The sequence below is a fragment of the Nansenia antarctica genome (genome assembly GCF_963989245.1).
Source record: "Nansenia antarctica genome assembly, chromosome: 1".
Classification (NCBI taxonomy): domain Eukaryota; kingdom Metazoa; phylum Chordata; class Actinopteri; order Argentiniformes; family Microstomatidae; genus Nansenia; species Nansenia antarctica.
In genome coordinates, this window is record NC_137674.1 from 106,773,971 (window position 1) to 106,791,889 (window position 17,919).

Sequence of the window (17,919 nt, forward strand, 5' to 3'; positions counted from 1 at the left end):
CGTGTTTGGCGCTTCTCTCCCGCGGATGACCGTTATTGATCTACGCGTCGAAGTACTTCCGGGTGACGGAATTTCTGTATTTTCTTTCAAAATAAAAGTCCCCTAAGTAATACAAACCAGTGGTAAACCTGTATTTATTCATGATTATGAATGAATTAACTGTCTAAACTTTAACAATGATTCATATGTGTTGATATTGGAGTGACAAAAAACACATTTTGTTTCCACAAAATAGAAAACGTTACACTTCAAACGTTACATAAATCATGAAGAAATACAGGTTTATCCGGTTTTTATTTTTTTTTACTTTGGAACTTTTATTTTGATAAAAATCCAAAATGCCGTGACCAGGAAAAGACGTAGTCGTTTTGTCTTCCCGGCATGCAATATGTTATGCAACATGGAAGCCCCCATAGCAGACGGTGTATCAGCCCCCCTCCCGGGAAGATGTGCCTTTTACGTGGAAAAGAAAAAGCGATACTGCAAAATGATCGTTGGAAGTGGAAAACAATATTGTGGAGAGCATGCAGCTAACGCGGTAATTTCGTTGTTTGGTACCTGTACTGTAGCAATGACAAATAAAGTCCATTCCATTCCATTCCATTCCATTCCAAGTCTATATAGGACTGTCTATTATTAAAACAGAGCCATGACCATTACGTGGTTATGTGGAGTCGATCTCTTTCTGAAGGATGTGCAACTTCCAGCCAAAATGGTGCAGAAATGTTTATTATTATTAAAGCCTCTTTAGATCATCTCTGAACATTACTGGGTCGTTTGTTACATGGGGGTTAAGGTAGGGCTGCTGTCATTTGGGGGGATGTATTTAAGGTAGCAGAGTTTGGGGTATTGGGGTTGTTTGAACTGCCAATGCAGAAGAAGGAAAAACCTAGTAGTCTTAAGTGGAAGTTTCTGATTGATCCACTTGTATGTTTTTGTTTCAGGACACAGAGGGTGAGAAAAGAAGAATACCATGTCCCTTGGATCCAAAACAGTGAGTTAAACACAGATTTATGTAGACCGAATAAACAATAACACAGCCACAGATCAAATTGAGCTCAGCCTTTATAGGTCCTTATTGCTTTGGCAGACAAGTGCATCAGAAGGTTACCAGTAGCATAGTAGAGAACAGATTAGAAGAGATGCTTTGACTAATGAGGACAACTCGAGGAAGATGAATTTACACCTAATCATGAAAATAGGCTAAAGCTAAACCATCCCTTTCAGTAGAACCCTGTATATCGGCTCTCTGATAGAACCAAGTGTCTCCACTATTTATACAATACTATTATACCACTAATTTTTTGCAATTTATGGTATTTGATTTTGAGCTGATACAGACTAGTTTGTGACTGTTTTCTTAGACATCAATCAGTGTGTTTGTATTTAACCGTACAATTAGTTTATTACTCTACATTTTAACCAAGGTTAGCTCGCTAACTGCTGTTGTCTCTGCATGCAGCACGGTATTCGAAGATTGTTTAGCGAAACATCTGAAGAAGTGCAACTCAAGAGAGAAACCAAAACCTGTAAGTTGAAGAGTAAATGTTTGATTACCTCCAAACACACCTGTCTGGATAAAAATTCAATCGCTGTGAAAAAAAAGAATGATTTTGGTCTAAATTGATTGTAAAAATATTGTTTGTTCTCTTCTCCTGAAATGTAGGTGTATTATGTGCACGATATTAATGCTGGACCAGCCATTGATGAGGAAACCTCACAATACGAGGTAATATTAAAGATTTGTTTGTTACTGTTTGTCACTGTATTACTGTGTGGAACGATAAGCTCTCTGAATCACTCCATTTCATAAATATAGCACCAAAAAAAAGTTTCCTCTTCTAAAACTTGAGAAGAGAGAAGAAATACACTGGCATTACCGGTACCTGTGTTGTGAAAGAGAAACCCACAGTACAATGACATGATCATCTTTATGCAGGTACCCTTAGTGGAGCGCAGCGCAGCAGAGATGGACTTGCTCATAAAAAAACTGAAAACAGCCGTCAAAGGTAAGCAGTACGACCACATTTTGTAGTCGTGGTTATCAAACTGTGCGTTTTTTAAATATATATTTTTAGCTAAGATAGTCTTACCCTTTTGTTACCATGGATGAGGTGATCTTACTTAACTCAGTGGATCAGTTTGTTCTATTCCACACCACATTCAACTAATAATTGTAAATGATTATTTATTTATGAAACATGACTCAATGAAATGCTTCCCACAGTAAATTGTACATTGATTTTAAATGGACGACACTGCTTCTGCAGGGTTGAAATATAAACACGAGGAAAGCACTCAATCTCACCCCGCTCTCCATGAAGCGTTAAACGATCCAAAGAACGGGGACTCTGCATCCAAACACCTGAAGCAACAGGTACTAAGCCCCAGTCCACTAATCTATTCACACGTTATTTATATTTACATCAATCTATATTTATTGAGATTCCTTTGTTGGTTTCCTGCTTTAAAAAGGCGTCCCTTTTAGGAAACATGGAGACCTTGCAACTGCTTGGCCCAAGCAGGTGTTTTATTGAGTTTGGAGCAGGGAAAGGCAAGCTGTCTCACTGGATCCATGTTGCCGTGAAGGCATGTGATGATATCCACTTTCTGCTTGTGGAAAGATCGAGCACACGATTTAAGGTATGAGACCATCTGCATGTCTGTATGAATTACAATGATAATTAAAGCTTGGAGCATTAACATGGTCTAAAGCCTCATTGAAAGGTCAGTAATGAAGTTAAAACCAGAGATTTTTAACGGAAAAATCACTGTCACTTTCTTTAAGCACCCCACCCAACTAGCCTATACAGTATGTTTGAGTTATAGCACCACCTTGTGGTGGATTTATATATAATTAATAATAGAGTATGTATTATTAACACATAATATTGTGACTGTATGGGTTCGAATCCTATGCTGTCTCATTTCTTTCTCTTCCCTTTCTATCACTATCAAACTAATTGACATGACAACTAATTGACATGAAAACAAAAAATATGATTGTAATTGTTCTATTCAGGTAGACGGCAAAAACCAAAATGCTGATACCAATTTTGAAAGACTACAAGTGGATATTCAGCACCTTGATCTGAGTAAGTGATCCTACACAGACGAGGGCATTCATTGTGAAGTTGCTCGTCCAGTACTAGATCAGTGAGGTAAAAAGTATGCTTTGGTGCAACCAAATGGATAAAAAATGCCCCTTGATTTGCTGTTTTTGTAACTTAAAAAATGATAACAAAAACATAGTCTTCATTGATGTACCTTTTTTTTTTACTCTCAGGCAAAGTTCCTCTCTTGAAAGAAAAGAAGATTCCGGTGGTTGGAGTTGGTAAGCACCTGTGTGGAGCTGCAACAGGTAAGACCTGTAAACATTTCATTTTCATGTGACCTGGCACACAGGGAAGTGTATGACAGTACAAAGAAATTCCTACTTGCAAGCTCACTTCTCTGCTGATATTTGTATGTCAGATTGCTTAATAGGAAGCTAGATAGGGATTGTAACACCTAGTCCTATTAAGCAATATGACATCTCTTCTCTACTGATATTTGTATATGTCAAATATATATATCTTTTTTAAATTGTTATTTTGGGAATTTAGTTGTTTGGTCCTGGTCAATATAGCTTTGATTCACTCCCTCCTCCACTCTACTCTGCTGTGATGTGATGTGTAGACCTCGCTCTCAGATGTCTGCTGGAGAGATCAGACAAGGTCGTCCTCGATGAGGCAGAGAACCAGCCTCCCAGCAAACGGTCAAAACTCCAGCAAACACCAGAAGAGTCCCCAGGCGCCGAGCTCCCTGACCCAGAGCTGCGGGTGTCGGGCCTGGCCATCGCCTTGTGCTGCCACCACCGCTGCGACTGGAGGCACTACGTGGGCCAGGAGTTCTTCCGGGAGAGAGGGCTCGGCGCCTCGGAGTTCGCGGCCTTCCAGCGGATGTCGAGTTGGGCGACCTGCGGCGCGAGACGGGTCACCTCGACGCCACGGAATCCAGATGACGGAAGGTTGGAGGACGAGGAGGAGCACGAGTTAACAGAGGAGGCGGAGCTAGACAGCTTGACCGGGTGAGTGTGTCGGGATATTTAGAGTTGGGGGGCGGCTGCGGCTAAGGAGGTAGAGCCGGCGTCTAATGACCGCAAGGTCGGCGGTTCCGATCCCCGGCTCCTCCTGTCGAGGTGTCCTTGGGCAAGACACTGAACCCCAAATTGCTCCCAATGAGCGGGCCGCCTTGCATGGTAGCTTGCCGCCGTTAGTGTGTGAATGGGTGAATGAGAGGCCATTGTAAAGCTCTTTGGAATAAGGTGCTATATAAGTGCAGTCCATTTGCCATAGAGTTGCATAGACCTTAAAACAGGGTTAGTTAATTATTTTGACATTAACTTTTTTACCTCACATACTGTTTTTAATGGTCACATCACTATCTCTGACATGAACGTCTTTTGTACCCGTAGTGTGCTTTCTGCTGAGGACCGTGAGCACATAGGACGCCTCTGCAAGATGCTGATCGACCAGGGCAGGGTTCACTTCCTGCAGCAGAAGGGGTACGACTCCAGCCTGCGCTACTACACCAGCCCCGACGTGTCCCTGGAGAACGTGCTGCTAACTGCACTGCCCTCCTCCTCCTCTACTTGATCAAAAGACATTCAAAATACCCAGGAGAACAACTTGAGTATTAAGGCCAATGCACACGGCCCCGATTTTGTCGCACCGCCGAATTCGATTCCATTGTTTTGAATGAGACAATGCACACGGCGTGCAATGCGATATTATCGCACGACAACATTCGATTCTCCATTCACACCAATTGAAATTATTCTAAGAATTGAGAATCGAATGTTGTCATTTGACAAAATCGCACGCCGTGTGCATTGGCCTTTACACACAAAAAAGGAACAGTATTTTTTTTAAATGACATTGCTATTTCTTTAATACATTCTATTGGTTTGCCAGCAAAAACTAAGAATCTGTTTGCAGTTTCATGTTTAATCCAGTTTTAAAAGTCTATTGAAATTAAGGCAGTTTTCATAATAATTGTACGGTAATTATTACCATAAAACCTAATTGAAAGGCATCTGCGTTTATTTGCTTTAACTGTGAATATTCCCAGAGATTAAAGGACACCAGTATTGGAGACCTTTTTTTTTTAATTATTATTATTGTACATGATAAATATGGTGGGTTTTAATACTTTTATATACTTTAACATTTGAAAACACTGCAACATTTAGAACAATGTAGTTTTTTCGGTACTTGTGGGCATGCCGGAGTTACATTTTATGTCTTATTTCACCTATTTTCTTGACGTAAGGGACATGTCAACATCATAATAAAATGTTCTTATAATTCTGTGATTGAGTCATTATGTACCGTAACAGGATGATGTTCTAGAATCACCTAATTTGCATATTAACATATACTTGAATATTGGGGTTATTATATCAAGAAATTGGCATCAACTCAGTCTGTCCAACCGAAACACCACTTCAGGTACCACCCACCCACTCAGGTACCACACTCATTCATGATGTCACACTTGTTTTCGACAACAATCCGACCTGCGGAATTAGAGAATACGCATCTATCTAATCTATCTATCTATTAACCGATCCATCACAGGACTTTAACCCTATCCTGAGCGAACACTCCAACATGGCGGTACGTCACCAATATTGCCTATTTATAACCCAAATGTTTTTTTTATTATTAAATCGCCTATTTAAGTGTTTCCAAGTCCACAAACTTATAGCCATTACAGAAATCTCAACAACGAGCGCTGTTGTGTCCTCATACACCTGTTAAAACAAGTATGAGTACTGATTCCTAGATGATTTGGGCTATAAGGTCAGGTTTACAAGCTGATATTCACTCTAAAAGCTTTAGGCGGAGAGTGAATTTGAGATTTTTCACAATGTTCTAGCTCTATTTACTCTGACACAGTAACATATATTTTGATTCTGCCTCACTTCTACAGTCACCCCACAGGTGTTAGCTTTCATTTGATACCAAGATCATTATGAAGGCCCTTGTGATTGTGGAGATATTCTATAAATTATGCTTCCATACATCGGTTTCATCATGGCCTGTAACAGCTTCATGATTTGTGCGTGGTGCTGTATAGGCGAACCATCAGTTTTCTTAAAACCCCGCCCCTTCCATACAGCTCCATTAAAATGACAAACATTATGTGCATAGGCAGAGTCGGTGTACACTGTCACTCTCCGTCCGGTTCCCAAGTTGCATGCTTCTGTGAGGGCAATCAATTCAGCCAACTGAGCTGACCTTAAAAGGCCTTTAATCCCTCTTAATGATCATAGGTCAATAAAACAAAAAAAACTAAAACTAATATTACGGTAATAAGAAACATTATCGAAAACAGTATTTTTGCCTAGTACATTTAATATACATTTACATTTTTGTCCAATAGCCTACTATACATATATAGGCTTACCATAATGCAAGGTGATTTCACTTCAAATCTGCTATGTGAGTCGTTTTTTAAGCGGACTGGGCCGACTATATCTAGTCACAGATTTGGGCTATATGATCTTCAAAGACAATTATTTGTTAGTTCCATGACATTTATAATTGTGTTATCATTGAAGTGAGTGAAAACCATGTCTTTCAATATGAAACCAGTTCCGTGGGTTTATAGATTACTTATTGGATGACCGCCGACTATGCTCCTTTCAAAGGTCACATCTTTCCATGGTATGACAGCTGTAGCCACACATTCACAAACATTTGCTGATATAATCAACATGAAATAATGATGTAGTGAAAGGTATTTGAATAGAAAAAAGCCTCTTATTTTGTGCACATGTTGACCTATGATCAAATCTATTGCCTTTTATTTTGTGCATATGTTGACCTATGATCCCACATGCAGCTCTAGAGATAAGCCATATGTAGGAGGTAGTACGTTAAAGTGTAACCAAACAGTTCTCAAGAACAGCACAGTTCACAGATCACTGTTAACAGGTAAGGCACCGTACTAAGAAACTTTATTGCTTTTCCTCAAGTAAAAGTTGAATTTGCATTCACTGCAATTTAAGTCAATTTGGATAAAAGTGTTAGATAAATAATGATGTTATTATATTATATTACTTTATTTGGGTTAGGGTTAGTAGGGTTATTACTTTATTTTTACTTAAACTTCAACAGGCATGATTTTACTAGATGTAAAGTTTGTCAGACAAGTTAATAACCTGCTTGTGACCGAGAATACATTAAGTGACCATAGAAGGCAGACTGCTGGACATACTTCAGTCATACCCTGATAAGTCGGACCCAAGAAGTTCGTAATGTTCTAGTCTGGTGCCTTAGTGAAAGAATGTTGCACAAGTGTCAGCACAATAGCACAATAGCACAATAGCACAATAGCTCAATGCAGCATTTTGGCAGCATAGAGGCTTCCTAGAACAGAGGCGCAACTTTTGCAGCCACACCTCAGTTCTCCGCAAACATTGACAGATTCTGGTAAGTGAATCTTACAAAGGTGACCAAGTATCATCAGTTTTAGCCAATTCAAATAATTCTAGTGAATTTTCCATTGTGAAATTGTTTTGGGAAAAAAGGTAACACATGTACTGTATATCACTCTAGCAAGTCTGTAAACAAACTAGTCTGAAAGTCTCTAGATCAAACAAGCAAGTAGGACTATGCTATCTGTATCCACGGTTACCAAGTTGGAAAGGAGATCCATATCACACAATATCAGTCAAAAGGCCTCAATGTAATCATGAAGAGGCGGACACAAGAGTCTGTCATCTTAAAAATGCCCTTAAAAAAGTTGCACAGACCTTAACTGTTTTTCAAACAGTGTTTACACATTATAGTGCTACTAACGGGTTTGTCCTTCAGACTTGCAGAAGGAAAGGGGTGGGTATAGTGGGTATGTGGGTAATTCAATATTTCCTGTGTTCATGTTGCTGTATGTTACTTACCGTTACACCTAAGAGGAAGTTGTTAGGGGGTTTTCACAGTTAGTTCCTCACTTTTAGAGGGGTAGTTGGGACTGGACATACTTTAATTCATCGGCAGTGTTACATGTGACTGTACATCTGTTGGTGTTATTGGTTTGAAAACGTTTTGCAGTTTATAAAGTCATCGTCTGTTCTTCATTACCACCCCCACACTACAATATCCAACCATGGACATGTGGGTTGCCTGTGCTATGGGAAAGAACTATCAGGAGTATCTGTGTCAATGCCATAAGAAAAGCTTGAGGCAAAATTGTCAGGCTTTTACAAAAATTCCACTCATTCACAAGCTGTGTTACCAAAGGCAAAAATGGTAAAGGCAAAAAAGACTGCTTGGGCAGAAGAGTACCCATCCGTGCTATCCAGCCATTTTACACTAAATGCCTACCCAACACGTTTTCACATTTGGTGAATATGGCAGCAGTGTCTTACCTTGGCTAGGGCACACCAGTTAAAGAACTGTGACAGAATTTGTGTGGGACGTGTACAAAGAGGAGACAAGACTTTTGAGATAGCAAGTTGAGTTTACCGTTATTTAAAATTGAAGAAAATGCTGGCTAAGAATTTTCTAACTCTTAGGTTCTCCCAAAAACATACAGTACGTGCCCATGAAAAAAAGAATGGGCAGATGGCAGCCGTCGGTCCCATGACTCTCCAGGGATGGGCTGATGGTAGCAGGACCTGAGCAGGCCAGACTACTGGGTGATTCTGACCCAGTAGTTTAGACCTGTCTTATGTGTCCATCTTGTGTAGTTCGTTCTGTCCAGGATTAAAAACAGGGTGCCAGCTCACGCACGCACGCGCACACATGTTTCACCTGCCCATTTCCTTTAACATAATATTTTGCCTTTAACCATTATCTAACTTTTAGTCTCAGACTTATTTTTATTTTTTTATTCATTGTTTCTCACCTATGGCCATACAATAATAATGATGTTGTTCTTTATTATAAATAAAAAATATAGAATCTCATATTCTGTATGCACAGAAAAATGCACATATGGTAGATCACTTGTGATAAGGCAAGGCAAGGCAAGGCAAGTTTATTTGTATAGCACATTTCATACAACAGGGGCAATTCAAAGTGCTTTACATGCATTATTTAAAAATACAGCAAGAGGAGCATAAGAAAATAAAAATTACAATGAATAAAAGCAAATATAAGAAGTAAATAGATAAAACATTTAAAAAGACAATAGTTAATGGAAAAAAAGACATTGATTGAAGTGTTTGTGTTTAATCATAACTGGTGCAAAACATGAAGGTTTTTAGCTTAGATTTAAATATTTTAAGGGTTTGGGCCTGTTTGATTTCTTCAGGGAGTTTGTTCCAGGAGCATGCAGCAGCGTGACTGAAAGCTGCTGCACCGTGTTTTGTTTTTACTCTTGAAATTATTAGCTGATTTGTCTCAGCTGACCTTAGGGACCTTGCGGGAATATAGGGTGGGAGGAGATCTGATATGTATTTTGGTGCAAGACCATTTTGTGATTTGTATGTAATTAGGAGGATTTTGAATTCAATTCTCTGAGAGACTGGTAGCCAGTGCAGGGATCTCAGGGTTGGTGTAATGTGTTCAAATTTCTTTGTTTTTGTTAGGACCCTAGCAGCGGCGTTTTGGATGAGCTGCAATTTACGAACAGCTCCTTTAGATAGGCCCGTTAGTAGACCATTACAATAATCAAGTCTACTCGAAACAAATGCATGGATGAGTTTTTCAAGGTCTTGCTTGGACATGAAACCTCTCATTCTTGTTATGTTTTTCAGGTGATAGTAGGCTGATTTAGTTATCGAGTTTATGTGGCTGTTGAAGTTTAGAGTCTAGAATTACACCAAGATTTCTGACCTGTTTTTTAGTGTGAAGAGAGAGAGAATCAAGTTTTGCACTGACTTTCGATCTTTTGTCAGGTGCACCGAATACAATTATCTCTGTTTTGTCCTTGTTTAGTTGGAGGAAGTTTTGTGTCATCCAGGCGTTTATTATAAGCAATAATATTAGTACACTACTAAAAACTGCTTAATGAACCAACATTAACAGCTGGTTTCCCAGACAAAGCTTAAGCCTAATCCTAGACTAAAAAGCATCTTCAATGGAGATTTTACACTCACTAAAGTAAGTAAGTAAAGTGAACACCTGTACACCTTCTCACTCATGGAGGTGGTGTAATGGTGTGGGCAATGTTTTGTTGGCACACTTTGGGACGTTAATACTGATCAATCATCGCTTGAATGCCACAGACTATTTGAGTATTGTTGCTGAATCAGCAATGCTGATCATGTGTATCCCTTCATAGCCAGCCACAATGCCCATCTTCTAAATGGATACTTCCAGCATGATAATGTCACAAAGCAAAAGTCATCTCCAATTGGTTTCACGAACATGACAATGAGTTCTTCAGTGGCCTTCCCAGTCACCGGATTTTAATCCAATAGAACACCTTTGGGATGTGGGAGAACAGGTGATTCACAGCTTGAACGTGCACCTGAAAAATCTGCAGGAATTGAGTGAAGCAATCATGTCATCATGGACCAGAATCTCAAAGGAATGTTTCCAACATCTTGTGGAATCAATGCCACGAGGAATGGAAAGAGCCCCATAGGGCCATGGGACATGTAACCCGATATCAACATTGCTGTATGTATGTTTCTGTCCCAGCGGATTTGGTCACATTTTCAGTAGACCCATAATAAATTCATAAAAGAACCAAACTTCATTAATGTTTTTTTGTGACAGAGTATGTGCTCCAATCACTCCATCACAGAAATATAAGAGTTGTAGAAATTATTGGAAACTCAAGACTTCCATGACATGTTCTTTACAAGTGTATGTCAACTTTTGACCACAACTGTAGATTGTGTACGAGTTTTCGAGGGCATTAGACACGTCGGAGTAAGGTGCAAAGTGCAGAGCTAATAGGGTGGAGAGTGAAGCCTAATGCAGTAGGCATATAGCCTAACAAATGTGGTAATACTATTTTGTGAAATCAAGCAAAGCAAGAGACTGATAATGAATCAAATAAGCACTGGTTTCTGATAACTTTTCAGTCTGGCCACAAATGTACCTGTAGGCCTATAGCTTAACAGATAGCGTAACAATATTTTGAGTCCAGTCTGGTATGCAGCATAATTTAATATTGAAACTTGGCCTATATCAATAGTTGTGTAACCTTGGTTTATAGCTAGTCACATACAGTATATAACCAAATCATTTGCCTGTGTAAATATGTTGTCTTCCCCCCCTTCTATTTGGGAGTACTATTTTGAGGAATCAACGCAAAGCTGCAAGAAGTAAGACATTTGTAACCAAATACTTAGCCTATTGGTGAAATTTGTGCTTGGCATAAAGGCGTATTTATCAATAGAGATGGTGCGATAGTAGCCTAATGGCACCCAAATAATCGTTCTATTTGATCACAGAAGGTAATTGCGAGAAGAAAAAAGCCCTCCCTGTGCACAACGGGAACACAGCACTGTAAAACACAGACAACCAGGAAAGAGTGCCACAGTAAAAGATTTCTGAATAATTCACAGGTTACTCCATCAATCTCCTTTTATAGAGGCACACAGCATCATGTGTGGGGGACATGTTTACTACACACAAAGTTGTTTCAATATTGACAACCTCAGGAGTTGTTGGCTTTCTAAAAGTTACCCATGTATACATTTTAATATGCTTCTTCTGTTGCCAGGTGAAGAAGAGTGCACACCACTCCATAACTCTGAAGATGATTCCACATTCTCTTCATCATCTTGCCATGTACCAGTTAAGACTGATAAGTCAGCGCAGCTTCAACTGGTTGAAACGTCTTGACTTCCACGCCAGACTGTGTCACTCTTCTGGCCCTGCAATTGACTTGTCCAAAATCAACTACCCAGCAACCATCGGTGGAAGACGGGAGTATAGAACTGACTATCAGACTACTAGTCAAATGTCCCCCTCTAAAATGAATCACATCTTAAAAGCCAACGAGTACAGTCATCAAGTCAACGGGTATGACGGTCGAAACTCTGTGAGCTCTGTGATGGGGTTCGACAGTAACACCGTAGCCTCCAACTCCCCTAGTGAGGACCGCAGGAGTGTGGCCACCTGCCTCCAGAGTCGAGGGATGCTCTTCGGGGTGTTTGACGGACACGGGGGCTACGCGTGTGCTCAGGCCGTCAGCGAGAGACTCCTCTACTACATCGCTGTGGCGCTGCTCCCCGTGAAGACCCTGGTGGACATCGAGGACGCCCTAGAATATGAGAGGCCGGTGCTCCCCGTGCTGCAGTGGCACAAGCACCCCAACGACTACGTCAGCACAGACTCCGGGAAGCTCTACTTCAGCAGCTTGAGGACATACTGGCAGGAGAGGATCGACCTGGAGGAGGACGAGGACCAAGACCGAGACGTCCCGACGGCTCTGACGAACGCGTTCAAGAGGTTAGACAACGACATTTCGCTGGAGGCCCAGGTGAACTTCAGGGACCCCTTCTCTCACTTCACCCCCCTGAGGGCGGCGCTGTCGGGGTGCACGGCATGCGTGGTCCATGTAGACGGGGACCACCTGCACGTGGCCAACCTGGGGGACAGCAGAGCCGTGCTGGGGGTCCAGGAGGAGGACAGGACCTGGGCTGCGCACACAGTCACCAACGACCACAACGCCCAGAACCAGGAAGAGCTCCAGAGGGTCCTCTCAGAGCACCCGGCATCGGAACGCAAGACGGTGGTGAAACACAACCGCCTGCTGGGCCTCCTCATGCCCTTCCGAGCGTTCGGGGACATCAAGTTCAAATGGAGCAGCGAGATATTGAACCGGCTGCACGAGGCGCGGCCGGAGATCCTGTCGGCTAACGAGTTTGCTAAGACGCTGCCTCCCAACTACCACACTCCACCCTACCTCACAGCGGAGCCGGAAGTGATCCATCACAAAGTCCGGCTGAAGGATAAGTTTCTGATCCTGGCCACAGACGGGCTGTGGGACCTGATGCACAGGCAGAAAGTGGTTCAGGTGATAGGGGAACACCTGTCAGGTCTGCACTGGCAGAAGCCAGTCTCTGGGCTTAACGTCACCCTAGGACAGATGCATCGTTTACTGCAGGAGAGGAAGAGCAGAGCTCAGTTTGCTCTGGAGGATGAGAACTCTGCCACTCACTTGATCCGCTACGCTTTAGGCAGCGATGGGTTTGACAGTGTGGAGCCACGGCGCCTGTCTAAGATGTTGAGTCTTCCTCCGGACATGGCCAGGATGTACAGGGATGACATCACCATCACTGTCATCCATCTGAACAGCCCTGACTTGTAAAGCCAAGACCACATACATTTCAAGTGTTGTCATATTTGCACATTGTTCTGAATTATAATTATGTACTTTTTATTTACATTCAATAATTCTGGCAAAGACCTGGGTTTGGGGAAGCACAGACTTCAATCCATGCTTGTTTCATGGCTTAGACCAATACTCAATTGGAGGCGGCTGTGGCTCAGGAGGTGGAGCCGGTGTCTAATGATCGCAAGGTCGGCAGTTCAATCCCCGGCTGTTCATGTGTCGAGGTGTGCTTGGGCAAGACACTGAACCCCAAATTTCTCCCAATGAGCGGGCCGTTGCCTTGCATGGTAGCTTGCCGCCATTGGTGTGTGAATGGGTGAATGTGTTTTGGGTGAAACATTGTAAATCGCTTTGGAATAAGATGCTATATAAGTGCAGTACATTTGACCATTTACTCAATTCAGACTGGCTGAAGTGTATTGTGTAGGTCTATTGACTGGCTGAAGTGTATTGTGTAGGTCTATTGTAACTGTATTGTGTAGGTCTATTGGCTTAGAGTTTTGCAGACAAAGGGGGGGGATAAAACTACCAGAATGACTTTAAAATAAATGTTAATCAAGGTCTTTACAAAATCAAATCTTGATTAGAAAACAGATACTGAAATACCAAACGGTATATTAATGAGCACAAATGAATAATCAGTCATTATAGTTCCAGAGCTCATGGAGCTTAAAACATTGGTAAATAATCTGATGCATAAGCAAAAACTGCAAAAAAATAAAAATAATCTCTTCTTCAAACATGTTGAATATCCTGTTGTGGAAGGGTGTCTAAATGGTACACTGTCTCAGGGAAAAACATGCCTATCAAAGCTATCAAGCACAAGACAATGTATGAACAAGAATAAACTTTACAAAAGATAAAATGGTCAATTGTCAAGATCAACCCATAAACTCTCTAGGGACTCCAACCCTTTTACTCCACTGGCTGGAACTCCTTGCTAAATGCCCAACATGGCAAGTAAAGCTGATTCTTTTTGTCATCAACGTAAGTCTCCGCAAAACAGGTGTGGTGAGGGGGAGGGGAAAAAAGAAACACATACTGCCACAACTAGCAGGACTGAAAAAAGCACAGACAAGAAAATGTCTAACTTTTAAAAAGAGATCAGGGGTCAAATTGAGATTCAGTGTCCAACCACTCTGCAGGTTCTGAATGTGTCGTTGTGAGGATGGGAGAATCACCGGCGCGCTGGGGGGATGAGGAGCTGAGTGGCCGTCACAGAGTCAGGGAAGAGGTTGTGATACGTCGGGAGGGGGACGTACGCAGCTGTGATCATTTTACCTGGAGACAACAAACGTGCACTGTAAAAAAAACATGTCCACATAGACTGCAATACTGCGTGTATGACCATTCAAAATAGGCGGCCCTTGTGTTGAGCTCTTACCTGCAAAATATCGTCCATAAACGATTCAAAGAACGGGGACTGCATTCAAACACCTGAAACAACAGGTACTAAGCTTCAGTCCATCAGTCCACTAATCTATTCACACATTATTTATATTTACATCAATCTATATTTATTGAGATTCCTTTGTTGGTTTCCTGCTTTAAAAAGGCGTCCCTTTTAGGAAACATGGAGACCTTGCAGCTGCTTTGCCCAAGCAGGTGTTTTATTGAGTTTGGAGCAGGGAAAGGCAAGCTGTCCCACTGGATCCATGTTGCTGTGAAGGCATGTGATGATATCCACTTTCTGCTTGTGGAAAGATCGAGCACGCGATTTAAGGTATGAGACCATCTGCATGTCTGTATGAATTACAATGAAAATTAAAGCTTGGAGCATTAACATGGTCTAAAGCCTCATTGAAAGGTCAGTAATGAAGTTAAAACCAGAGATTTGTAACGGAAAAAAATCACTGTCACTTTCTTTAAGCACCCCACCCAACTAGCCTATTAGTTGATAAGCTGTGGCATAGATATCAGTATGTGTGAGTTATAGCACCACCTTGTGGTGGATTTACATATAATTAATTATAGAGTTATGTATTATTAACACATATTATTGTGACTGCATGGGTTCGAATCCCGGCTCATACTATGCTGTCTCATCTCTTTCTCTTCCCTTTCTATCGCTATCAAACTAATTAAATTGGTTTGACATGAAAACAAGAAATATGATTGTAATTGTTCTATTCAGGTAGACGGCAAAAACCAAAATGCTGATACCAATTTTGAAAGACTACAAGTGGATATTCAGCACCTTGATCTGAGTAAGTGATCCTACACAGACGAGGGCATTCATTGTGAAGTTGCTCGTCCAGTAAACTGGAAAAAAATACATATTCCTCACTAGATCAGTAATCGGTAAAAAGTATGCTTTGATGCAACCAAATGGATCAAAAATGCCCCTTGATTTGCTGTTTTTGTAACTTAACAAAAACATAGTCTTCATTGATGTACCTTTTTTTTTTTACTCTCAGGCAAAGTTCCTCTCTTGAAAGAAAAGAAGATTCCGGTGGTTGGAGTTGGTAAGCACCTGTGTGGAGCTGCAACAGGTAAGACCTGTAAACATTTCATTGTCATGTGACCTGGCACACAGGGAAGTGTATGACAGTACAAAGAAATTCCTACTTGCAAGCTCACTTCTCTACTGATATGTTAGATTGCTTAATAGGAAGCTAGATAGGGATTGTAACACCTAGTCCTATTAAGCAATATGACATACTTCTCTGCTGATATTTGTATATGTCAAATATATATTTTTTTCTTTTATACTTTTTTTGTTGTTATTTGGGGAATTTAGTTGTTTTGGTCCTGGTCGTCAATATAGCTTTGATTCACTCCCTCCTCCACTCTACTCTGCTGTGATGTGTAGACCTCGCTCTCAGATGTCTGCTGGAGAGATCAGAGAAGGTCCTCATCAGTGAGGCAGAGAACCAGCCTCCCAGCAAACCAGAGAACCAGCCTCCCAGCAAACGTCTAAACTCCAGCACCCACCAGTAGTCCCTAGGCGCCGAGCTCCCTGACCCAGAGCTGCGGGTGTCGGGCCTGGCCATCGCCTTGTGCTGCCACCACCGCTGCGACTGGAGGCACTACGTGGGCCAGGAGTTCTTCCGGGAGAAAGGGCTCGGCGCCTCGGAGTTCGCGGCCTTCCAGCGGATGTCGAGTTGGGCGACCTGCGGCGCGAGACGGGTCACCTCGACGCCACGGAATCCAGATGACGGAAGGTTGGAGGACGAGGAGGAGGAGCACGAGTTAACAGAGGAGGCGGAGCTAGACAGCTTGACTGGGTGAGTGTGTCGGGATATTTAGAGTTGGGGGGCGGCTGTGGCTCAGGAGGTAGAGCCGGGTCTAATGATCGCAAGGTCGGCGGTTCCGATCCCCGGCTCCTCCTGTCGAGGTGTCCTTGGGCAAGACACTGAACCCCAAATTGCTCCCAATGAGCGGGCCGCCGGTGCCTTGCATGGTAGCTTGCTGCCATCGGTGTGTGAATGAGAGGCCGTTGTAAAGCACTTTGGAATAAGGCACTATATAAGTGCAGTCTGTTTACCATAGAGTTGCATAGACCTTAAAACAGGGTTAGTTAATCATTTTGACATTTACTTTTTTACCTCACATACTGTTTTTAATGGTCGCATCACTATCTCTGACATGAACATCTTTCGTACCCGTAGCGTGCTGTCTGTTGAGGACCGTGAGCACATAGGGCGCCTCTGCAAGATGCTGATCGACCAGGGCAGGGTTCACTTCCTGCAGCAGAAGGGGTACGACTCCAGCCTGCGCTACTACACCAGCCCCGACGTGTCCCTGGAGAACGTGTTGCTAACTGCACTGCCCTCCTCCTCCTCTACTTGATCAAAAGACATTCAAAAATACCTGGGAGAACAACTTGAGTATTACACACAAAAAAGGAACAGTATTTTTTTAAATGACATTGCTATTTCTTTAATACATCATCTATTGGTTTGCCAGCAAAAAATAAGAATCTGTTTGCAGTTACAGAAAAGACAAGAGTAGCAAGAAACACAGGACAACGTGCTCTGGACGGAAATGCAGACAAAGCTTTTTTGGGGTCAACGTCATTTCATGTTTAATCTAAAAGTCTATTGAATTTAAGGCAGTTTTCAGAATAATTGTAAGGTAATTATTACCATAAAACCTAATTGAAAGGCCTCTGAGTTTATTTGCTTTAACTGTGAATATTCCCAGAGATTAAAGGACCCCAGTATTGGAGACCTTTTTAAAAAATATATTATTATTGTACATGATAAATATGGTGGTTTTAATACTTTTATATACTTTAACATTTGAAAACACTGCAACATTTAGAACAATGTAGTTTTTTCGGTACTTGTGGCCATGCAGGAATTACATTTTATGTCCTATTTCACCTATTATCGTGACGTAAGGGACATGTCAACATCATAATAAAATGTTCTTATAATTCTGTGATTGAGTCATTATGTAACAGGATGATGTTCTAGAATCACCTAATTTGCATATTAACATATACTTGAATATTGGGGTTATTATATCAAGAAATTGGCATCAACTCAGTCTGTCCAACCGAAACACCACTTCAGGTACCACCCACCCACTCAGGTACCACACTCATTCATGATGTCACACTTGTTTTCGACAACAATCCGACCTGCGGAATTAGAGAATACGCATCTATCTAATCTATCTATCTAT

General features: G+C 41.7%; 1 protein-coding gene across 1 annotated transcript; it reads left to right on the forward strand.

Moving 5' to 3' along the window:
* Nucleotides 1–400: 400 nt before the first annotated feature.
* trmt13 (tRNA methyltransferase 13 homolog) lies at nt 401–17,079 on the forward strand (the record flags this gene model as incomplete). The annotated part of the gene is given in 21 exon segments (XM_080529454.1): nt 401–538; nt 945–994; nt 1,463–1,529; nt 1,667–1,729; nt 1,940–2,009; nt 2,271–2,377; nt 2,476–2,643; nt 3,023–3,095; nt 3,287–3,361; nt 3,679–4,069; nt 4,457–4,615; nt 12,018–13,259; nt 14,294–14,298; nt 14,665–14,710; nt 14,712–14,736; nt 14,843–15,010; nt 15,422–15,494; nt 15,705–15,779; nt 16,100–16,224; nt 16,228–16,514; nt 16,899–17,079. Coding segments are annotated over 21 exon segments (3,588 nt in total).
* Between the last annotated feature and the right edge of the window lie 840 nt (nt 17,080–17,919).